Consider the following 24,838-nt stretch of genomic DNA (forward strand, 5'->3'; position numbering starts at 1 on the left):
GGCCATCACTGTGTTGTTATGGGGTCCATCCCACAGTGTTCCTGCAATAACTAGTGTGTTGTCCTGTTGAATCATCTGTGGGTTGGAAATATTTCCACTAAGCTGTTTATAATGAGTAGACTTTTTGTTTAAAATGTTTGTTCTTTTTTTTTTTCTTACTTTTAGAACACTCTCGACTGAAAAACATCCGTCATGTATATAGAAGCTGTTTATGGTATCAGCTAAAGGCTATAAAGCCACAGCAGAATGTAATTCCGACTGCTAAGTAAGTAAAAGTAACGCTTACTACGATATACATGTATACCTTTGTGACAGTGAATGGGGTTCACATCTCAAATGAAAACCGATGCCTCGTCTTTATCAAGATTAAAGAGGTCTTCCCAATATATTGATATTGCTTATGAGACCACTGGGACCCTGGGATTCCAAGATTGGTGCCCATGAATCCAGTTCTACAAACCCCTATCTTGAATGGAGTGGAGGTATGCAGGCTTGACCTCTGCTCCGTCCATTGCCAGTATGACTGCCTGGTAAAGCTGGGTGTACACCTCCCTTCTATTCAAGGCAGGTATCTGCACAGTCCCTATCTCAAGGTCTCCTGAGGTCCTAGCGGTTAAGGTACTGTCACACTTAGCGATGTATCAGCGATCCCGACCAGTGATATGACGCGGTCAGGATCGCTGGTGCATCGCTAAGTGGTCGCTAGTGAGCTGCCACACAGGCAGATCTCACCAGCAACATCGCAGGGGTCGGGGGTCGTTACTTACCTGTCAGACGAGGTGATCCTGACGTCCGCCCGCCCGCGTCCACGCGTCGCTCGTCATCACAGCAGGAAGCAGACGACGAGAAGCGGTCCAGGACGTTCTTGCGCGATCAGCGATAACCAGCGGGGGAGCGTTCGGAGGTAAGTATCACACATAGCGATATCGCTATAACATCACAAAAAAAACAGTGACGTTATAGCGATATTGCTAGCGATATCACTTAGTGTGACAGGCCCTTTAGATCCTCTGTGATCAGGAAGTCATCCCCTATCCTATTGTGGGAATAACCCTTTAAAGGGAACCTTTCACCTCATTTTTCCAATATCAGCGTCAGCCACCGCCATTAGGGGCTTATCTACAGCATTCCATAATGCCGTAGATAAGCCCCCGATGTAACCTGGAAGATAAGAAAAACAAGTTAGATTATACTCACCTGCAGGGCGGTCCGGTCCGATGGGCGTCGCAGGTCTGGATCCGGCACCTTCCATCTTCATGCGATGACGTCCTCTTCCTTGCTTCTGTCGTGGCTCCTGTGCATGCGTACTGATTTGCCCTGTTGAGGGTAGAGTAAAGTACCGCAGTGCACAGGCGCCGGGCCTTTGTGACCTTTCCCGGCGCCTGTGCACTGCAGTACTTGGCTTTGCCCTCAACAGGGCAGAGAATTACGCCTGTGCAGGAGCCGCGACAGAAGCAAGGAAGAAGACGTCATCGCATGAAGATGGGAGGCCCCGGACCTGCGACACCCATCGGACCGGACCGCCCCTGGGTGAGTATAATCTAACTTGTTGTTCTTATCTTTCAGGTTACATCGGGGGCTTATCTTCAGCATTATAGAATGCTGTAGCTAAGCCCCTAATGGCGGTGGCCGCAGCTTATATGCGAAAAATGAGGTGACAGGTTCCCTTTAATGGGGATCCCAACTTCCTGAAATGCCTAAATCCACTTTTACTGTACAAACATGCATGCTTCAAGTGCCGTGGTTTTTTTGTTCCACTTCTTGCAAAAAAAACCAAACGCTAGAATTCACAAAGTCATTGTTTTGGTCTTAAAAGCCTCTGAAGACCGGAGTAGGCTTTATATATGTATATTGCTGAGTTGGAAGAAACAGTAGCCATAAATGAATGCCCTTTATTAACAGCGATTCAGTACTTGCAAAGTGCTAGCTGAGTAATTGCTATCAGGGGACCGGATGTCTGCAAGCGTTTTACAGAATTACAGTAAAAACATGCCCTCTTACGTTTCACATCAGAAATCATGGGGTCAAGGATTCATATTTTTCTGTCTTTCTGTATTTTCCTTTTTCATTGATGTGCGCTTCTTAAGAATGTAATTGACTCTCTGCTTCTCAAAGGAGTTTTAGGAAGTGAAACATTAGGCCGGGGTCACACTTGAGAGTGTGATGTGAGAAATTCGCATCAGTACCCGGCACTCGGGACTGGAGTGTGCGGCTGTATAGATATACATGCAGCCGCACACTCCGGTCCCGAGTGCCGTCGGCAGTGCCGGTTATTGATGCGAGAGTCGCATCACACTCGAAAGTGTGACCCCAGTCTTACTGGTATATTCTGAGGATAAGCCTTGATTGTCTGGTTTGTTAGGTTCTGGGAAATTTGCAGGATAAAGTGGCCACAAAGCTCTTCTATTCCTTAAACTATCTGATCAGCAGAATCCTGGTCGTTGGATCATCACTGGTTAACTACTTCCTGTCCACTTGTAAATGACCAATTTACCTGAAGCAGGGGCCTGCTAATTTTTAAGGGAACCTGGTCCTCCAGCCCAGCAGCAATCGTCTGTCTGATTTACACTCCCTGCGTAATCAGCCATGTATACCATTATTAAGTGAAAACAAGGTATAAAAGAAGCATTTATAATGTCCCCGTTTCCCAAGCCAGTGAGGTCTTTGACTTGGTGATGTGTCATTAGTTGCCCCTGACTAGTCAGCCCTCTAATCACGCCCCTGTGAGCATGATGACATATTTTGCATGTGCCAACCTCATCCCCAGCTCATGCAAATCTAGGTCATGCACGCAGCTCATCTCAGCAGCGTCAGTGTGTCTCTGAAGCTGGGTGTACGCTTCCCGGCTTCAGAGGTGCACCGCGCATGACCAGAAGCCATGTTCAGAAATTCTGGTCATTTGCAGTGTGTCTCTGAAGCCGGGAAGTGTACACTCAGCTTCAGAGAGACATTGAAAAGTTCCTCTCTTGAAAGAATGTGGACTTTTCTCCAGACATAAACTCACCAATTTTAGACAATCTGAGTGGCATATTTGCGTTTGCATGCTTAACTTACAGCGGCAGGTAGAACATAGTGTTCATGCTGGAAAATTAGCATAAAAAGTTTTGAAAAGTCACAACATTTTTGCACAAGGATTATGTGGCATCATCGGTTTCAAGCAGCTCTGCCGAAATGGTCAGAGCTGAGGAGGAGCTGAGACTTGGTGAAGCTACACCCACCCATTAAATTTATGGAAACTGCTGGTGGTACTTACGCCAGAAATGTTAGTCCTTTCCATGACTGGAGTAACATTTCTGGCACGGCACATGGAGACTCGCATTACTGATGAGATGGACCAAACGTAATAGGTGGCATGCGATGTTTTCTGAATTTAGCGACTGTAAAAAAAAAAAAAAAAAAAAAACATACATGCACTCATCCTGGATCAGCGCTCCCCACACTATACAATCGATTGGCGTGGGAAAGGGGTTATCACATAATGGCTAGGGTAAGGGTACCGTTACACTTAGCGATGCACCAGCGATCCCCACACAGGCAGATCTCACCAGCGACATAGCAGGGGTCGGTCGCTACTTAACTGTCAGACGCAGCGATCCTGACGTCCTCCCGCCCGCGTTCACGGGAGAAATGATCCAGGACCTTCTCGTGCAACGAGCAATGACCAGCGGGGGAGCTGGTCGGAGCCAAGTATCAGACATAGCGATATCGCTAGCAATATCTCTGCTACGTCACAAAATCTGTGACGTTACAGCGATATTGTTAGTGATATCGCTATGTGTAACGGGGGCTTAAAACATGGGCCGCTGATGGGCTGGAGCCTTCACAGTTTGCTTCTTCTGCTAGGTTGGAATGTGAAGGCTGCAGCCAACCAGTGACTGCTGATTGACTGCAGCAGTCATGTGATGCACCTTGCTGAATGTTGATGCTAGGGGACATTATTGTGCATGGAAGAATTAGGCTTTGTTCCCATGTTGGTAGTATAGATCAGTGTGCATAGCTTACTTTTGGTTTACCTGTATAAACAGGCTTTTAAACCACCAATGTTACCATCTGTGGTTGTATCATGCCACCGATCAGTACCATGTAAATGAGCCTTAACCCCTCTGTGACCTGGCCAATTTTTTTAAATCTGACATGTTACTTTATGTAGTAATAACTCTGCAATATTTCTGTATATCCCACTGATTTTGATCTTGTTTTTTCTTGACACTTTTTACTTTATGATAATGGTAAATTTAGGCTGATATGTTTTGCATTTATTTATAAATATATTAGAAACTTGAGATTTTGAAAATTCCAGTTTTCAAACTTTGAACGATTATCCCTCTAATCCAGATAGTCATACCACAGAAATACATTAATAAATAACATTTCCATTTCCCACATGTCTGCTTTACACCAGCACCATTTGTGAAATGTTTTATTTTGTACTCTAACAGTAATGTTTCATTTTTTCAAAGAAATTTACCAAACTTATTTTTTTAGGAACCTGTTCAGTTTTAAGTGACTTTGTGGGTGCTACATATTGGAAACCCCCCAAAAGTGATGCCATTTAAAAAAAAAAAAAACACGCCCCTCAATATATTCAAAATTGCTTTCGGGTAGTTTATTAACCCTTCAGGTGCTTATCAGGAATTGATGCAAAGTGACATGACAGGAATGAAAAATTTATTTTTCCCACATAACTGTTTCTAACTTCTGAACAGGCCACTGTAGCCGGCAGACGCTAATGCCGGTATTTGCCCATGAACTGCCATGGCAAACATTAGGACCACATAATTAAGATTTCAGGGTGCCAGTGGCATTAAAGAGGGAGCCCCAACACTCTGTTAGCCATCTAGATGCCATAGTCACTATTGACAGCAGCTACATGATTGTCACCCGTCGGGGGATGCTAGTCTCTTATATTACAGGTCGGTAAAAAGATGTATTGGCGGTCACTAATGGGTTACAGGAAAGGTTGTGTCTTTGTCTTTTCAACACTTTATGGAAAAAATGGCAAAATGTTTTGCAGAATACTACTATGGTATATTGTGGTGCCCTTTTTTGTCCATGCCGCCTTAGTCATACAGTGATGTGGGAGCTTATATTGAACACTTACTGCTAATGGACTTCTGACATCACTTTCTATCTACCTTTTTGTTTGTGTGTTTCCACAGGAAAGTAGTGTTGATGTTTGGATGGGCATTGTTTATATTCCTCGCCTACAAAGTTTCCAAAACTGATAAAGAATACCAAGAATACAACCCATATGAAGTCCTAGGTTTAGATCCGGTAAATATAACGGTCATTAGTAATGAGGTAGAGACGTACTACAAGTCCTTTTAGCATGCATTAATATTCAGTGTGCAGATCTACTGTGGTGTAATCTCCTTCCCATCACACTATCCATTAGAAGTTTGATTCCTTAAAGGAGTTTTGCGTTCTGTGAGTACGGTAAGAATCTGTAACGTTTGACTACAGTTTGCGTCCCTTGCCATCTAGAATCATGCTGCAGTGTTTAGCTCACAGAGGATTGCCACCACTGAAACAAATCTACTGTGCACATAGCAAAGTTTGGAGTCTTCTGGCTCAATTAAACAGCTTTGAATTGATGATTAAAGTAATCGATGAGGCTGGGTCCAGACATTCAACAAAAAACAAACTATGCTGCGATCCAACTTAATCAGAACCAGTCCTAACAGCAATCTAGACTAAATCCACTGCTGATTGTTTAAGTGGTCTGTGAAAGACGCTTGTTAGGACCCTCTTGACTTGCATTGCACTGTACCTTCGGGGTGCGTTCTATTACCTGTGAACCTAGCCTTTACAGTGCGTTTTCTGCCTAAAATGGGTAGGTGCACCGCTGGACATTTGCTCCTTATTGTGACATTCCATATGGCATGTCCTCATTTTCTTAAGCTTTGTCCTGCCAGAGGTATTTACATAAGCATGTCCTCTCAAACCCAGTAGATCCTGACATTTTGCAAAACTTTTTTTTTTAAGGGTGCCACTGTCTTAGAAATTAAGAAACAGTACCGTCTTCTCTCTCTGAAATTCCACCCGGATAAAGGAGGAGATGAAGCTGTATTTATGAAAATCGCCAAGGCATATGAAGCGTAAGTTTATCTATGGCTCCTTAATTGGCTCATTTCAGGTTCCTGCTCTGCAAGAATAAGGCTGGTCTATGGGTTTGTTCTGCTATGTGACCTGACAAGTTAATTTATAGCCTCTGCATATGGATTAAAGGGGTTTTCCAGTCTAAAGCTACAAGTCTGTAGTTACTCTGTGACTGCAGACTTGTGAATCCTTACATTCCATGCTCTGCGCTCCATGAGGGTTCTGCAGCGGTTATGTGACAGCAAGTATGTGATGTGGATACTCCACACAACATGCTGACTAGACTTTATCCGGCCTCTCTCTATTCACTTGCATCAAGCGATGCACCTCCCAACTAGTCAGAATGTGCCAGTGTGTGCATATCACTTAGTTGCGGTCACATGATTGCCGCCAGCGTAGACTCGTCACAGAACACAGTGAGCGTGATGTTAGGATTCGTAAGTCTGTGGTCAGAGAGACCGGACAACCTCTTTAACTCTATTAGATGAACGTTAGATACATTTCTGTTTGGGGAAAAAGAAACTTTTTTAATTTAAAAATGTGATGCTTTAGTATGTTTATATCTGTGTGACGTCTTTAATCTGAGCAAGTCGTGCTCCTGATAAACAGTCCATACCGTATCACCAGCCCTCACCTGTTACCAGAGCTCAACATCAAAACATGGTCCTTTTTTTTTTTTTTTTTTTTTTTTTTTAAAAAACCGTCTTAAGTTATTTTGTTATGTTCTCATCTGTTCTTTGTTTTTCTTCTTAGCTCGCCTCTAGTAGAGTTTCGAGTTACCCAATGTTTTCACTTGATTTAATCATTCTCGGCAATTTTGGCTCAATTTTTGCAATTTTTTAGAGGAACTTGTTGTTGTGTTTTTTTTTGTTTTTTTTTTTTGTGCTAAAAAGTTGCAAAACAAACAAATAAAAAGCATTTTTTATTTTGCACAAATATCATGTACTACTTGACCCCTTTTTTTTGCCAAAAAAGCAGCGGATACCACAAGATGACAATAAAAGAAAAATGGCTAAAAAGAAAAATTGCAACTGATGAATTGGACCCCCTGTGTTTCTTGCCTATAGCAAACAGTCACACGGCCGTTTTTAGTGTTAAGACTGCTCTGCCCATAAAAGCTCTGCTGTGATTGGTTGCTACCTACAGCAAAAACTGTTTTGTGTTTTAGACGGTTTTGATGATTGTGCCCAAAAAGTAAGCCTATCATTTAATTTTTTTTCATATGTTTTAAAATTTCTGAAGACTCGGTGGGCCTCTCTGGGTCCTGAAATGCACTGATTGCTGAAAAGAATATTGAGAAGCGTGTAGACCTGGAGCTCCCGCATAAGCGTGTGCACAGAGGTGTGAACTGGCGCAATGGAAAGTCATTGGGTGTGTTTTGCAAGGCGCTCAGGCTACAGCTATGCGCTTCTTGGAGTCTTTTGAGCAATCAGTAGGGTTCTCACGACACAGCCCCCATTGAATCTGGGGGCAGAATGTAAAAAAATAAAATACCGTAGGTACACATTAATTTAGGGTGATACTAGATCTGTATTTTTATGTGAACCAAATTGCTTATAGATTGCTTTGCAGAATTTACTATGTCAATGAAAGCAGAGTATCTATCTGATTTTAACCTAATAATTACCGCTGTAAATTTATGGAGCTTTAGGATTTAACCCCATACCATTAAAAGCGTAAGCTTATAGATTCTTCTCCTGTAAACTTGCAAGAATAAGTCAGTTCCCTGGCTTTCAGACATGGCTATGGAGATTTGGAGAAGACAGAAGCGGTTTATACCCCTTCTGCCTTCTCTCTTGCTGTTCACAGCACTCAATAAGTGACTTCCGTAAGACCTTCTGATCACACGATTGTTGGCTGTCTGCCTGGCAGAGCAAAGCTGCAGGGTCCAGGCGGACAGAGATCAGATACTTATAAAATGGATTAAAAGTAAAATATCTGCATTAAATTGAAAAGTGAGGAAAAAAAGATCTCTCACAAGGAATGGAAAAAAGGATTTATTTTGTTATATGAAATAAAATTTATTACATATAACAATAAATAAAATGCCTATATATATATTCGGGATGCACATGATTGTAATCCATGAACTCTCCAGATTATTTGGTGTTAAATGTGAGCAGAAAACATATACACAATCAAATAACCTATAACAGAGAATTATTTTCAGTATTTGTTTCACAATCCCTTTGGGGTGGTGAGGGGGGAAATTTATCAATACTGGTGCTGTAAAACAAGGTGGCAATTTCTCATGACAAAAAAACAGGGGCCCTTTTAAACGATTAAAAGCAGCAAATGTAGTGGTTGCTCTCAGGCTGCTCATGCTAGTGTTAGTAAAGCTAATCCTCTGTTACGCATCTGTTTTTTTTTTTTTTATATTTAACATATTTTCGTGTGTAGTTTAACAGATGATGAGTCCAGGAGAAATTGGGAAGAATATGGCAATCCGGATGGACCACAGGGTAAGCGACTATTAACTGTTAGTCAGCTACAGTGATTTCTGATTGAGTTTACTACATTGCAAAACAATACTTTTAATATCCATCGATGCTCCTCTCTCTTGTTCTGTAAATCTAATTACTTTTGTACATTATGGTACCAGTACTATTAGTATTGCTCTGACTTTTCTCTTTCTTCTTTTTAAAGCTACACATTTTGGCATTGCATTGCCGGCATGGATTGTGGACCAGAAAAATTCTATGCTGGTGAGTTAGTCATAAAAGTAGTATTCTATTGATTGAGCTGCGACGCCGTTCACCTGCAAATATAGGGTTAATCTGCAGGTATATGGCATTTAAATCTTTCGTGGCCGGCTTACTGGAGTAGTGGCTATGGGGAGAAAGCAAAGTTTTCTTCTCTCTGCAGCCGCTCCCTTCCAGTCATCATGGCAGTGCAGGGAACGATTGGTCACTGCTGTGAGAGCGGCTGTAATCACTTCCCCTGCACAATGATTGGCAGCCTGCTCTGCAGTGAGTGTGTGCAGCGCAGGCTGTTGGTGAAAACGCAGTGAAGTGATGACAGCTACACTCGCTGTATAGTGAGTAATGACTAATGGTTCCCTGTACAGCCCTGATGACTGTAAGGAAGCAGCTGCAGGGAGGATAAAAATTCATTTCTTTATTGCCTTATTGGGGGACACAGATTACCATGGGTGTATGCTGCTGCTGCTAGGAGGCTGACACTATGCAAAACAAGAAAATTAGCTCCTCCCCGGCAATATAAACCCACCGACAGGCACCAAGCACCTCAGTTTGTGCTTAGTGTCTGTAGGAGGCGGACCGGGATCTCCCCAGATCCGCTCTTAATAATATCCCTTTTTTCTTAGGTTTCCAGTCGAACCTTTTAATCTTTTCGATTTATTTTTCAGGTTCTCCGTCAGGAAACGGGGTGTAGCTATCACCCTGATTTCCCATATCAGGCGGCTGAGCGAGCAGTGTGGTGTCATCCACATCGCACCTCTCAGTTCCGCAGGCAGGACTTTGGCCCTATCACCTTCCGGTGCTAGGGTCTGTGGACAGGTGGCTGGTCCTTGCCAATCCCCCTCCTCACCCATCTCTCTGGACAGGGCTGAGAGGAAGACGGCGGTCGCAGGAGGTCTATGCTGTCTTCTGCAAGATGTGGGCATAGAGGATCTTCTCCAGCGGCTTTTCACCGTGGGCCCCTGTGACAGCCTCTTCAGGGACGTCAGGTAAGTGCCTGTACGGTCCCTCCAGCCCCACATCATAGCCTGCCTGCCAGCGTACATCTGCAGCATAACTAGATTCCCAGATTCGAATCTCCCGCCCCTTCTCCCCTGCATGCCGTGCGCCGACCTCTCAGCCGCGCATCTCCCTTCCTATGCACTTTCCAGGGGACAGGTCAGTGAGCATAGGGGGAGTCTTCCGCCCTCAGCTCAGTATCCTACCGGCGCTTATTTCGCCCCCCGGAGTGGTTTCATCGGTTCAGGCAGTGCGGGGCTGCGGCTTCCGGAGTCCATGTCATTTTCACTTTCGCTTTCGTTCCGGCGCCTCAGTGCGCTCCTCCCCTGTTCTGAGCACGCTTTCCTGCGCGCCCTTTTCTAGCCCATCACAGGGCTCCTTTCACTTTGTTACTCCAGCCTCCTCCGCTTTTCTCCATTCGCGGCGCGGCTGCTAAGCTCCGCCACTCCTTCCTTGTCGGGTGTTTCCTGGTTCCTCATCTCTCTTCCTGCGCTGTTTGGGGGACACTTCAGCGTCCGGCTGCTCATCTGAATCTGGGTAGGCTCTACACTGTGGCGCTAATTAGCTCCACTCTGCAGTTTTCTCACGATCTACTGCGGTCTCTCAGCGCATTTTTACTTATGCCCAATCCTTCAAGGGATCTCTGCTTCAGGCCCACCGCTACTCATTACGCCTGTGCGCGCTGTAAAAAGAAGTGGGCTTCGGGTCGCCCGTCCCCCTTCTGCCCGTCCTGCAGTCCTTCCGCTATGTCTGCATCCCAGGAGCACGCAGAGTCCCGGGCTGAGGACGTTCAACCTCCCCCGGAGTGGGCCATTGTAATGTCTCAGTCGGTCTCTGACTTGACTAAGGTTTCCCAGTCGCTGGTCCAGGTCTTAGAACGCCTTCCACAGCTGTCTACTGCCACCTGCGCGCCAACCGCCTCTCAGGGTGAGTCGTCCACTCCTGACCGCGACCTTCCGAGAGACAGACAAAGCAGGAGCTCTAGGAAGCGGGCTCTGTCTACCTTGTCCTCTAGCTTGCAGGGTCCCTCTGAGCCTGTGAGGTTTCATTCTCCGTCCTCCGATGACGACCTCAGGTCTGGCAATGACTCTCAATCGGAATCGAGTTCAGAAGCAGACAATGTTTCTAAAACATGGGACATGGTCGATAGTCTCATTTCGGCTATTTTTCAAACCCTTAAAATTAAGCAAGATAAGGCTCCCCATCAGGAATGCTCTGTACTCCTTAAACAAGCAAGACCTCCGTCTTGGACCTTTCCCAATCACAAAGAGTTCGATACTACCTTGGCCAAACACTGGGAGCGCCCTGAGCAACGTTTCTCAGGCTGCAAGTACTTAGACGTGCTGTACCCCTTTGAGGCAGACCTGCTCACAAAATGGGCCAAGGCTCCTGAGGTGGATCCCCCGGTTTCCCGGATAGCCTCCAAAACAGTGCTATCCCTACCAGATGGGGCATCGCTTAAAGATCCTACGGACAGGCAGATCGAATTTCTGGCTAAGTCAATTTTTGAGGCATCCGGCGCCTCTCTCTGTCCTATTTTCGCATCAGCCTGGGTAGCGAAAGTCATATCCGCTTGGGCAAAAATCCTTCGCAGGGGCATATTGGCAACAGCTCCTCAGGACAAGTTGGCAGATCTTGCAGATCAGATTAACCATGCGGGTAAATACCTTTTGGCCGCCTCCTTGGACGCGGCCGGGTGCGTAGCAAGGGCTAATAGCAACATAGTAGCTATACGCCGAGTTCTTTGGCTAAAGTCATGGAATGCAGATACCACTTCAAAAAAGTCCCTTACTTATCTGCCATTCCACGGTTCTAGGCTCTTTGGAGCCAAGCTGGACCAGCTAATCTCCGATGCCACTGGTGGTAAAAGCACTTCTCTTCCCCAGTCTCGCCCACGACGTTTCTTTAATAGAAAGGGTTTTCGCCCATTTAGGCCCTTTCATCCCTTCTCGTCCACGGACAGATCTGCCCAGCAGGATCGCTCATCTGCCACTAGAGAGCGAGAACAGAAAAAGCCATCCTACAAACCAGCTCCCCACTGGAGATCTAGAGGACAATATTCCAGGTCTTCAGGCACCAGTTCCGGCAGGTTTTCTTCCAAGTGACGGGTCACCCCCACCTGGAAGTTCTTCCAGGGTGGGAGGCAGACTTTCCTTTTTCGTGGATGCTTGGCTGTCTGTTGTCGACGACGCTTGGGTCAGAGAAATCATCGCATCTGGATACGAGATCGAATTTGCTTCCCCCCCCCAACAGACGTTTTTTCCGGTCTCTGCCTCCGCGACAGCGGTCCCAGACTCCGATATTTCTCCAGGCCATTGCCTCCCTTCTTTCCGCCGGAGTGATTGTTCCCGTTCCCTCAAACGAACGGTTTTCCGGGTTCTACTCAAATCTCTTCGTAGTCCCGAAGACAGACGGCTCCCTTCGTCCAATTCTGGACCTCAAGTTGCTCAATCGCCACGTGAAGATTCTTCATTTCAAAATGAAGTCTCTTCGCTCGGTGATTGCCTCCATGGAACCCGGGGAATTCCTCTGCTCTGTGGACATTCGGGACGTCTATCTGCACATTCCGGTTTGTGTGCAACATCAGAAGTATCTTCGATTTGCGATTCAGGGAGACCACTATCAGTTCACGGCTCTTCCTTTCGGCCTAGCTTCAGCGCCCCGTGTTTTCACGAAGGTGATGGCGACCGTCATGGCCATCCTTCGCTCCAGAGTTACCCTCATCATTCCTTATCTGGACGATCTTTTGATCAAGGGCTCGTCTTGTCAGGACTGCCTCCAGAGTCTTCAGATCACTCTGGACACTCTCGGCCGCCTCGGTTGGCTAGTCAACAGGGAGAAGTCCATTCTGATCCCCACTCAGCGTCTGACTTTTCTGGGCATGGAATTCGACACGAATCTAGCCCAAGTGTTTCTTCCGAGGGAAAAAATTGCTGCTCTTTCCAAGGGCATCAGAATTCTCAAGAGGCCAACTCCCATTCGGTCCTGCATGAAGGTTCTGGGCAAGATGGTGGCTTCCATGGAAGCAGTGCCCTTTGCGCAGTTTCATCTTCGCCCCCTCCAGCTGTCTCTGCTTTCAGCCTGGGACAAGACCATGATGTCCTTGGCCATCCTATTCTGCTCCCTCTCAGAGTGAGGCAATCTCTCACTTGGTGGTTACTGCCAGCGTCAGTTCTCCAAGGGAGGTCCTTCCTTCCGCCTCAGTGGCAAGTCATCACCACCGATGCCAGCCTTCTGGGATGGGGAGCTGTGTTCCATCAGAAAGCGGCCCAAGGACGCTGGAACCCACAGGTGACTCTCCTCTCAATCAATCTTCTGGAGATCAGAGCAATCTTCCTGGCCCTCCTTCACTGGCAGCCTCTCCTCTCCGGCAAGCCGGTCCGTATTCAGTCGGACAACGCCACGGCCGTGGCGTACATAAACCATCAGGGGGGCACGCGCAGCAAGCAAGTAATGTCGGAAGTGGCCAAGATATTCCGCTGGGCAGAATGTTACATTCCGGCAATCTCCGCCGTTCATATTCCAGGGGTGGAAAATTGGGCAGCCGACTTTGAGTCGTCAAGGCCTAGCGTCCGGCGAATGGTCCCTGCACCCCACAGTCTTCAATCAGATATGCCACCGTTGGGGCACCCCGGATGTCGATCTCATGGCATCTCGGATGAACCACAAAGTGCCGCAGTTCGTAGCCACGTCCAGGGACCCTCTAGCCGTCGCGTGCGACGCTCTGGTGATTCCGTGGTCCCAGTTTCAACTTCCTTATTTGTTCCCGCCTCTGGCCTTGATCCCACAAGTGGTCAAAAAGATAAAATCGGAAGGCGTACCAGTGATTCTAGTCGCTCCAGATTGGCCAAGACGGCCTTGGTACGCGGAACTGGTGAACATGCTCGCGGACGTCCCCTGGAGGCTTCCAGACCGTCCAGACCTTCTCTCGCAAGGCCCCCTTTACCACGAGAATTCTCTGTCTCTGAGTTTGACGGCATGGCCGTTGAGGCCGCAATCCTGAAGGAATCAGGTCTGTCCAGTCAGGTTATTCAAACTATGATCAGAGCCAGGAAACCAGCCAGTTCCCGCATTTATCATAGGCACTGGAAGGCTTTTTTCCATTGGTGCAATGATAAAAAAGTCTTTCCAATGTCCTTTTCCATTCCATCTATTCTTGGGTTTCTCCAGTCTGGTTTAGAAGCGGGTCTGTCCCTCAGTACCCTCAAGGGCCAGGTCTCTGCTCTTTCTATCCTCTTCCAAAGAGAGCTCGCTTCCTTACCACAGGTCAAAACCTTTCTCCAAGGGGTCTCCCATGTGGTTCCTCCTCATCATTCGCCGATAGACCCGTGGGATCTCAATCTCGTTCTTAGCGCTCTCCAGAAGGCGCCGTTCGAGCCTATCCAGGACATTCCTTTGCCCCTTCTCTCGTGGAAGGTCACCTTTTTGATTGCCATTACATCCATCAGAAGAGTTTCTGAATTGGCGGCCTTGTCATGTCGTTCCCCTTACCTGATTCTCCATCAGGATAAGGTCGTCCTCAGGCCCGTTCCTTCTTTTCTTCTAAAGATGGTTTCCTCTTTCCATATCAATGAGGATATCATTCTTCCATCTTTTTGTCCGGCTCCCTCTCATCCGCTTGAGAAGTCTCTCCACAAACTGGACGTAGTTAGAGCCCTGCGTTTCTATCTCGCCAGGACCTCTTCCTTTCGTCAGTCTGATTCCTTGCTGGTCATCTCTGAAGGTCGCCAGAAAGGACTTCCGGCATCCAGATCCACGATCGCTCGTTGGATTCGTTCTACCATTCTGGAAGCGTACCGACTTCAGGAAAAACGGCCCCCTCCGGGAGTAAGAGCTCACTCCACCCGGGCTGTGGCGGCTTCGTGGGCTGTTCGTCACCAGGCTTCGGCCATGCAAATTTCAAGGCCGCAACCTGGTCGTCCTTGCACACCTTTGCGAGGTTCTACAGGGTTCATACCCAGGCCTCGTCTGATGCAGTTGTTGGTAGGAAGGTTCTGCAGGCGGCGGTGGCTCACCAGCCGACCTAAGCCTTTTCCTATTCTTTCGTTCCTTTTTGCTGTTCCCACCCTGGAGACTGCTTTGGAACGTCCCATGGTAATCTGTGTCCCCCAATAAGGCGATAAAGAAAGATGGATTTTTGGTTCTTACCGTAAAATCTCTTTCTTGGTGCCTTCATTGGGGGACACAACACCCTCCCTGTTTAAGTTGTACCGTGTTGGGTCTTAGAGTCCCTTGTTGGGTTGGTACATATGTTTAAAGTTTTCTCGTTGCTTCTCCTACTGCTTTTTCACCAACTGAGGTGCTTGTTGCCTGTCGGTGGGTGTATACTGCCGGGGAGGAGCTAATTTTCTTGTTTTGCATAGTGTCAGCCTCCTAGCAGCATACACCCATGGTAATCTGTGTCCCCCAATGAAGGCTCCAAGAAAGAGATTTTACGGTAAGAACCAAAAATCCATCTTTTCTCCCTGTAGCCACTACAGTAAGCCAGCTACACAGGGTAAAACCACTTTTTACCTGCATATTAATCCTAACCAGATTAACCCTATATCTGCTGGTAAATAGTGTTTCTGGACATGATGAGTTCCCTTTAAGGAACACACTTGGCACAACTGAGGCAGGTTTTGCCAAATGCTTGGTGTGATAGGCCCATCAACGAAAGAATCTCTTGTCTCATGCACATCTCCCAAAGCCCTTCTACAAGATTTCTTCTGGCGCATCATTTCTACCTGATATGTTCCTATATAATTTTCTCTTTAATTCAGTAGTGTGTCTTGTCTTTACACTCTTACAGCCATTACTGTATGTGACTTACTCCTATAAATATTTTTTCCAGGTGTTGCTGGTTTATGGTTTAGCGTTTATGGTCATCCTTCCAGTTGTTGTGGTACGTACCCCCATATTTATGACTGCCTTTGGTAACCTGCTGTGGACCTTAAAGGGGTATTCGGTTTTCGTTTTATCCACTTGCTTTGTAGAATGGGAAATCGTCGACTTTTCTAATAAATTATTTAACCCCTTTCCTACATCTGGCGTAATAGTACGCTGATGTCAGACTCCTTCCCTTTGATGTGGGCTACGACTGTTACCCCTTAAATGCTGCTGTCAAGATCTTACAGTGGCATTTGTACTCGCGCTTCTGGCAAGCGCACTGGAAATTCCGCCAATCGGTGACCTCCGTCACGTGATTGCGGGTCACCGATGGGTTGGCATGACAACCAAAGGTCTCCAGCAGACCACTATGGTTGTCACTGCCAGATTGCTATGAGCGCCACCCGGTGGTCAGTGCTCATAGCAAGTAAGCAATTCTAAATACAGGTGATCTGATCATCACCTGTACGTAGCAGAGCCTATCAGATTGTCAGCTTTTAGTCTCCCATGTAGACTATTGAAGCATGAATAAAGTAAGAAAAAAAATTTTTTTAAATATAAAAAAAAAATAAAGGTTCAAATCACCCCACTTTCACCCCATTCAAAATAAAACAATATAAAAAATAATCAAATATACACATTTTTGGTATCGCCGTGTTCAGAATCGCAAGCTGTCAATATAAAAAAATTAACCCGATCGCAAAATGGCGTAACAAGAAATAAAATTCAAAACACCAGAATGACCTGCAATGTTTCAGCAACCTTTTTTTTGGTCGCTGAAACATTGCATTAAAATGCAATAATGGGCAATCAAAAGATCGTACCTGTAACAAATGGTATAATTAAAAATGTCAGCTCGGTGCGCAAAAATAAGCCCTCACCCAACTCAAGATCACGAAAAATGGAGACACTATGGGCCACGGAAAATGGCTCAAATGTTTATTTATTTTAACAAACTTTTGGAATTTTTTTTTCCACTTAACCCCTTCACGACCTTTGACGCCGCATAGGCGTCATGAAAAGTCGTGCCAAAACGACCCATGACGCCTATGTGGCGTCATGACTTTAAAGCCCCCCTGCGGGTCGGGGGACCGGGGTCACTGAAAGGTCACCCGACCCGCAGATACAGGGGGCTTTGTTCTTCACCATAGGGGGCGTGGCTTCGCCCCCACATGGCTACGATCGCTCTGATTGGCTGTTAAAAGTGAAACAGCCAATCAGAGCGATAGTAATATTTCATCAATGAAAATTGATGAAATATTACAATCCAGCCATGGCCGATGCTGCAGTAGCATCGGACATGGCTGGAGACCGTGATCTGACACCCCCCCCCCCCCCAACCGACTCACGGGGCCGATCGGCCCCCCGATACCGACTGACGCTGCCGTCATCATCTGCTCCCCCCACCTTCCGACCCCCCCCCCCCCCCCCCCCCGGTACCTCCGATGCCCCTCTCCTGCTCCCGGTGTCCCGCGGTCCTGCTTCATGGGCGCCGCCATCTTGGAAAATGGCGGGCGCATGCGCAGTGCGCCCGCCGGCTGCAGATTTATTCATTCTATTTTGATCACTGTGAGAGTTTATCACAGTGATCAAAATAGAATGAAAAGTAAATAAACCCCCCCGTTTATCACCCCCATAGGCAGGAACAACTAATAAAATAAAGAAATTATTTTTATTTTTCCATTAGGGTTGGAGTTAGGGATAGGGTTAGGGGTGTGTTGGGGTTGGGATTAGGGTTAGGGATGTGTTGGGGTTAGGGCTGTGGTTAGGGGTGTGTTGGGGTTAGGGTTGGAGTTAGAATTGAGGGGTTTCCACTGTTTAGGCACATCAGGGGGTCTCCAAATGCGACATGGTGCAACCATTGATTCCAGACAATTTTGCGTTCAAAAAGTCAAACGGTGCTCCCTCCCTTCCAAGCCCCGACGTGTGCCCAAACAGTGGTTTACCCCAACATATGGGGTAACAGCGTACTCAGAAAAATTGCACAACAACTTTGGTGGTCTAATTTATCCTGTTACCCTAGGGAAAATAAAAAATTGGGGGCTAAAAAATTTATTTTTGTGGAAAAAAAAATGATTTTTTTATTTTCACGTCTCTGCGTTATAAACTTCTGTGAAGCACTTGGGGGTTCAAAGTGCTCACCAGACATCTAGATAAGTTCCTTGGAAGGTCTAGTTTCCAAAATGGGGTCACTTGTGGGGGGTTTCTAGTGTTTAGGTACATCAGGGGCTCTGAAAATGTAACATGATGCCCGCAGACCATTCCATCAGTCAGCATTTCAAAATGTCACTACTTCTCTTCCGGGCCCCGACGTGTGCCCAAACAGTGGTCCCCCCCACATATGGGGTACCAGCGTACACAGGACAAACTGGACAACTTTTGGGGTCTGGTTGCTCCTGGTACCCTTGTGAAAATAAAAAATTGCGCACTAAAAAATAATTTTTTGAGGGGAAAATTTTTTTTTTTTTCATTTTCACGGCACTGCGTTATAATCTTTTGTGAAGCACTTGGGGGTTCAAAGTGCTCACTATGCATCTAGATAAGTTCCTTGGGGGGGTCTAGTTTCCAAAATGGGGTCATTTGTGGGGGTGCTCCAATATTTAGGCACACAGGGGCGCTCCAATTCAGCCAAAAAAGTTAAATGGCGCTGCTTCCCTTCCGAGCTCTGCCATGTGCCCAAATAGTGGTTTACCCCCATATATGGGGTATCAGCGTACTCAGGACAAATTGCACAATAACTTTTGGGGGCCTGTTACTCTTGGGAAAATAAAAATTGAGGGTGAAAAGATCATTTTTGTGGAAAAAATATGATTTTTTTAATTGTACGGCTGTACGTTATAAACTTCTGTGAAGCCCTTGGGGGTTCAAAGTGCTCACCACACATCTAGATAAGTTCCATAAGGGGTCTAGTTTCCAAAATGGTGTTACTTGTGGGGGGATTTCACTGTTTAGGCACACAGGGGCTCTCCAAACGCGACATGGTGTCCGATAACGATTGGAGCTAATTTTCCATTCAAAAAGTCAAATAGCGCTCCTTCCCTTCCCTGCCGTGTGCCCAAACAGTGGCTTATGACCACATATGAGGTATCGGTGTACTCAGGAGAAATTGCCCAACAAATTTCAGCATCCTATGTTTCCTGTTGCCCATGTGAAAATGAAAAAACTGAGGCTAAAAGAAAATTTTTGTGAAAAAAAAAAAAAGGACTTTTTTTTTTTTTTTTTTTTTTTTCTTTACCGATCAATTTGTGAAGCACCTGGGGGCGTTCAAGGTGATCATTAAGCATGTAGATAAGTTTCTTGGGGGGTCTAGTTTCCAAAATGGGGTCACTTGTGGGGGAGCTCCAATGTTTAGGCACACAGGGCCTCGCCAAACGTGACATGGCAACCGCTAAATATTCCAGCATGTTTTCCATTCAAAAAGTCAAATGGCGCTCCTTCCCTTCTGAGCCCTGCCATGTACCCAAACAGTGGTTTTATGACCACATATGAGGTATCGGTGTACTCAGGAGAATTTGCCCAACAAATATTAGGATCCATATTATCCTGTTGCCCATATGAAAATGAAAAAATTGATGCTAAAAGAAAATTTTTGTTGTAAAATTTAAAATGTCCATTTTTTCTTTCCACATTGCTTTAGTTCCTGTGAAACTCCTGAAGGGTTAATAATCTTCTTGAATGTAGTTTTGAGTAGCTTGAGGGGTGCAGTTTTTAGAATGGTGTCACTTTTGGGTATTTTCTGCCATATAGACCCCTCAAAGTGACTTCAAATATGAGGTGGTCCCTAAAAAAAAAAATGGTTTTGTAAATTTTGTTGTAAAAATGAGAAATCGCTGGTCAACTTTTAACCCTTATAACTTCCTAACAAAAAAAAAAAAAATTTGTTTCCAAAATTGTGCTGATGTAAAGTAGACAGGTGGGAAATGTTATTTAGAAACCACTTTGTGTCACATAACTCTCTGGTTTAACAGAATAAAAATTCAAAATTTGAAAATTGCGAAATTTTCTAAATTTTTGCCAAATTTCTGATTTTTTTTCACAAACGTAAAAATTATCCACCTAAATTTACCACTAACATGAAGCCCAATATGTCACGAAAAAGCATTCTCAGAATCGCTAGGATCCGTTGAAGCGTTCCTGAGTTATTACCTTATAAAGGGACACTGGTCAGAATTGCAAAAAATAGCCAGGTCATTAAGGTCAAAATAGGCTGGGTCATGAAGGGGTTAAAAAAGAACCTAGACATGTTTTGTGTCTATGAACTCGTAATTAGAGTTAAGTGAATTTGATCGGGCCCCTGCTATAGCGCTTACCAAATAAGCTGCCTCGGGAACCCGGGTACATGGAGCGCGCCAACTGTGATTGGTTCCGCAACTGCATGTGTTGCGGCTGTGTCACGGTCACAGCACATGCATGGACAGTCTGTATGTTGGGCTCTCCATGCATATGCTGTGACAGTGACACTGCTACAACACATGCAGTTGCGGCACTGATCAGCCAGCGCGCTCCATGTATCCAGGTTCCCGCTGTAGCTTATTCGTTAAGTGCTATAGTTTGCCAAATAAGCAGGGACCCGATCAAATTTACTCAACTCTACTCGTAATTATCTGGAGAATCATATTGGCAGATCAGCTTTAGCATTTAGTCAACATGGTAAAAAAAAACAAAAAAACTGGGATTGCACTTTTTTTTGCAATTTCACCGCACTTGGAATGTTTTTCCCGTTTTCGAGTACACAACTTGGTAAAGCCAATGGTGTCGTTCAAAAGTACAACTCGTCCCACAACAAAACAAGCCTTCACCTGGCCATTTTGACCAAAAAATAAGTTATGGCTGCATTATGCAAAACCAAAATACCTCTGGTCGTTAAAGGGTTAATAAATATATATATATATATATATATATATATATATATATATATATATATATATATATATATATAATGGGTCACACGACTGATGCCATTTGTAAGGATCCACGAAAACTGACCATTCCACAGACTACATTACTGCAAAAGAATTGTACAATCAGCATTTTTTAGAAACTTGTATCACGCTCTGAACACAAATAAATGAGAATCCTAAAAACTGGAATACCATGTTAATTGTAACTCTTTAAGGATGGAATGAATGAAAGTGAAATTGTTGCATGAATCACTTTCCCAGTAGGTAGAGTATGTATTCTTTTTCTAATAAGACTTGATCTACTAAAAGCAGCAGATAGAGTACTGTGCATGAACTCCGGACAGGTGGCAGACATTTCTGTAGGCTTTTCCATCTGCTAGTTACCACACCAAGTGTTTTAGGACATGTGCAAGCCAATGTATAAGCAACAATTCTAGAAACTTGTCCATGCCCAGATGGGGCACATCATGAGGAATAATCACTTATTCCTCAGTACGATTTGCACAGGGAGTAGACAAAATACAGGGTGTTTCACTTTGCTGTAACTTCTAAAGAGATGATCTATCATACTGAGGTTTGTACTGTAGATACCTTTGTTCATGTCCACTGTTGGCATCCAAGCATGCCTGCATGTGCCATTCGATTTTGTTGAATGTATTTCGCAGGATGTCTGGGGTCATAGCCTGAATTTCTCACTGTATGTTGTCTGAGTGCCTGTGATGTTCATAGCTTGTTACTGTACACCCAACCCTTCAAGTAGCCCAAAGGAAAAAAAAAATCCAGCAATAACAAATTTCTATTGATCGGGCCCATTATATTCCTGAACAACAATGACTCTGTACGGGCCAACACAACCTTTCTTGGTCGCTCATTAACATGTGAAGTACGACATGCTCGTCCCCTGGGAAAGCTTGTGCAACGATTTACGGGGAGAAACCAGAAGTCAGTGTTTCACATTTTGAATTGTTTCTTCAGATATTTTTGGATATCCTCCATTTTGCCAATCCTGTAACAGTTCCTGTATGTTCCAGCTTATTCACCAATGACCAAATACACAGTTCTGATGGCAGATTTCGACCTCCAATCTTCTTTAGAAGCTCAATTTGACACCTCTTGAAGGACTCAGCTTTCCAATATGTTTTCACAATGCAAACACGCACCTTCAAACTGTATCTATACGTTGTTAATGAATGAAAAAGGAATTCGGCAGGAGTGAAATGTAAGCACCACACATAAATTACCAACGTGTAGAAAGGCGTGCAGCATGTCCAAAGTACGACTAGTGCAAATTTGAGTACGGTCATGTTTTTTTTTTCTTAAAGAGGATACAGCAATTTTTCTGATAAAGTAGCGAATGAATCACTCTGTATATGGCTACTTTAGAGTTTGTGCAGTAGCCTGGTAATTGTGTTTTTTTTTTTTTTAAAGCACCACTCCCACATTTTTTTTTTTTGTTTGTTTTATTTCAGCGCTGGAATGGTGCTACTAATCTTAGTTCCCTGACCCTAGTCTTATATTTACTAGCTGCAGTCTTCATCTGTTACCAGTGTTACTTCTGTCAGTTATGACCTTCCGGATCACTTCATTATTTGCTGGGCGACCTCAAAGTCACAACTCAATGTAAGTTTGAGAGCCAAAACGAAACTCTCATAGACTTACATTGAGACCTTTGGACTGTTGCCTCTGACGTTAAGGAGTTGTTCAGGCTTGGGATAAAAGTCTGTAGTCACTGTATGTGACATAAGCTGAAAAAATAGCATACATGTCTGGCTACTGAACTCATTGTACAGCACTGGTGTGATTTGCTGAGGTGAACTCAAAGGTCATCATACCATCGCTACTTGGATTAAAGGCACAAGGCATTAAAAAGGTTATTCACTACTTTTACAATGATGGCCTATCCTTTAGGATATATCCTCAAAGTCTGATCAACAGGGGTCCGCCGATCAGCTCTTATTGGTGGCAGTGACCGTTGGCCGGGAGTACTCTACTTGCCGAGCTACTTGTAGTAGCTGGGGCTTCTTGCTGCACATTCACATCCTACTGATTTGAATAGGAGGTGGATGTGCAGTAAAAAGCCTGCCCACTACCAGAAAATGGAGCAGCTCGGCAAATGAGTACTTCTGGCCGCAGCATATACCGATGACTGCTGATTAGCGGGGGGAGAGGGTGTTGGACCCTGGCCGGTCAGACATTGATGACTATCTTATGGATAGGCCGTCAATGTAAAAGTAGTGGACAAACTATTTAAAGGGAACCTGTCACCTCATTTTTGAGCTATGGACTTCGGCCACTGCCTTTCAGGGCTTATCTACAGTATTCTATAATGCCGTAGATAAGCCCCCGATCTAACCTGAAAGAGAAAAAAAACAAGTTCTATTATACTCACCGGAAGGGGGGGGCAGTCCGGTCCGATGACTGTCGCAGGGCCGGGTCCGGCGCCTCCAGTCTTCATGCGATGTCGTCATCCTCCTTGCTTCATGTCGTGGCTCCTGCACAGGCGTGCTGATCTGATCTGTTGAGGGCTGAGCCAAGTACTGCAATGCACAGGCACTGAGCCTCTCTGACCTTTCCCGGCACCTGCGCACTGCAGTACTGTGCTCTGCCCTCAACAGGGCAGATCAGTACGCCTGCTTAGGAGCGTGGCATGAAGCAAGGGAAGATGACATTGCATGAAGATGGGAGGCGCCGGACCTGCAACACCCACCGGACCGTCCCGGGTAAGTATAATAAAACTTGTTTTTCTTCTCTTTCAGGTTAGATCGGGGGCTTATCTACAGCATTCTAGAATGCTGTAAATAACCCCCGAAAGGCAGTGGCCCCAACTTATAGCTGAAAAAGGAGGTATCAAGTTCCCTTTAAGGAGTAATGTTATTCAAATCATCAGAGTGCAAAAGCCCCCCACCATTGTTGTCATTGTGTTTTATTCATTTATCCTCCCTCCTGTGAGGTCAATAGAAACAGCCTGTGCATCCAGCAGCTACTGAACCTCCACGTGGTGGGGCAGAGGGCACAGGATGCATCGGGGGGGCACCATTGTACATTTTCGGCACAGTAACATTAAATGTCCCCCTTTAAATTATTTGTGTTATGTTATAGAATACAGTGCGTAGTACTCTGTACCTTGATAACCATATAATTTTGTATTGAACTGTTTTAGGGTTCTTGGTGGTATAAATCAATCCGATATAGTGGAGACCAGATCCTTATACGTACTACACAGATCTACACATATTTTGTATATAAGACACGGAACATGGACATGAAGCGTGAGTATATCTGTTTTAAAAAATAAATAAAAACTAAACATAGTGTTTGTGCAACTTCAGACAGCTGCCATTTATCTTGGTCAGAATATTTTCCTTGCATGCTTAAAATGAGATACTTGTATTGTAGATCATTTTTTACAATACAATCTGTCCAAGAACTGTGCCATAAATGCCTGAAAGATTTGCATCCTTCATCTGGGATGCTCCCTTTTGAAGGAGAAAGGCGGTCCTAAACCGCCTGATGACTAATTCAACATGACTCTTGGTGGCAGCTTTTTCGATTGGAATCAGTAGAGATTTCACCATTGCATTGAATGTAGGGGTGGCCTTACTTTCCATTGAAGTCTATGGCAATTACCACAAAGAGAAAGCGTCACTTTAAATTGTGGTCATGGGTCATCTATTAGGCATTTTTGGAATATACTGTGAATATCCATAAGGATTTCCTTTAACCCCTTTCCTACATTGGACGTACTTTCTCGTTCGCCTTATTGGGGGACACAGAGACCTTGGGTGTATGCTGCTGCCACTAGGAGGCTGACACTATGCACAAAAAAAGGTTAGCTCCTCCTCCGCAGTGTACACCCCACCGACCGGCAGAGAATTCCTCAGTTTAGCTTAGTGTCAGTAGGAGGTGGACACGGGTCTTTTATTAGACCCATATCTACCTCGTCGTGCGTCGTTCCTTTTCAGGTTCTACGGAGGGATACAGAGTGAAAAGTCACATCTGTACTCCCACATGGAGTCTGCAAGTACGACGTGTACTGCCACCCCGTATCCTTGCAGTTCTCCGCGGCAGGACCAGCCAGACGGACGCCGACACCAAGACGTGCCAGCGACTCCAGGGGTCCTTGTCGCCAGTCTCCCTCCCACTCGCCTACCAGAGCCTGTCGGTTGGATGAGACGCAAGACTTCTTCAGACAGGTAACGGATCGTGGATGGGTGAGTATTTTTTTTTTTTTTTTTTTTTTTTAATTTATTTTTTTTTCACCTGGCTGCCCAT

The 24,838-nt window shown here is 45.2% G+C and overlaps 1 protein-coding gene across 3 annotated transcripts in view; it reads left to right on the forward strand.

The window, feature by feature from the left end:
- Positions 1-24,838, forward strand: part of SEC63 (SEC63 homolog, protein translocation regulator) — a 119,583-nt gene that overhangs the window by 32,485 nt on the left and 62,260 nt on the right. For all 3 annotated transcript variants that reach the window (XM_073576061.1, XM_073576063.1, XM_073576062.1), the window contains exons 2-8: positions 166-265; positions 5,160-5,274; positions 5,986-6,098; positions 8,500-8,561; positions 8,746-8,804; positions 15,631-15,681; positions 23,727-23,835. In XM_073576061.1, coding sequence (XP_073432162.1) covers positions 166-265; positions 5,160-5,274; positions 5,986-6,098; positions 8,500-8,561; positions 8,746-8,804; positions 15,631-15,681; positions 23,727-23,835 — 609 coding nt within the window. The remainder of the gene's footprint in view (positions 1-165; positions 266-5,159; positions 5,275-5,985; positions 6,099-8,499; positions 8,562-8,745; positions 8,805-15,630; positions 15,682-23,726; positions 23,836-24,838) is intronic.

This window comes from Dendrobates tinctorius, unplaced genomic scaffold (assembly GCF_039654945.1).
Source record: "Dendrobates tinctorius isolate UK_male_01 unplaced genomic scaffold, ASM3965494v1 ptg000046l, whole genome shotgun sequence".
Taxonomy (NCBI): Eukaryota; Metazoa; Chordata; class Amphibia; order Anura; family Dendrobatidae; genus Dendrobates; species Dendrobates tinctorius.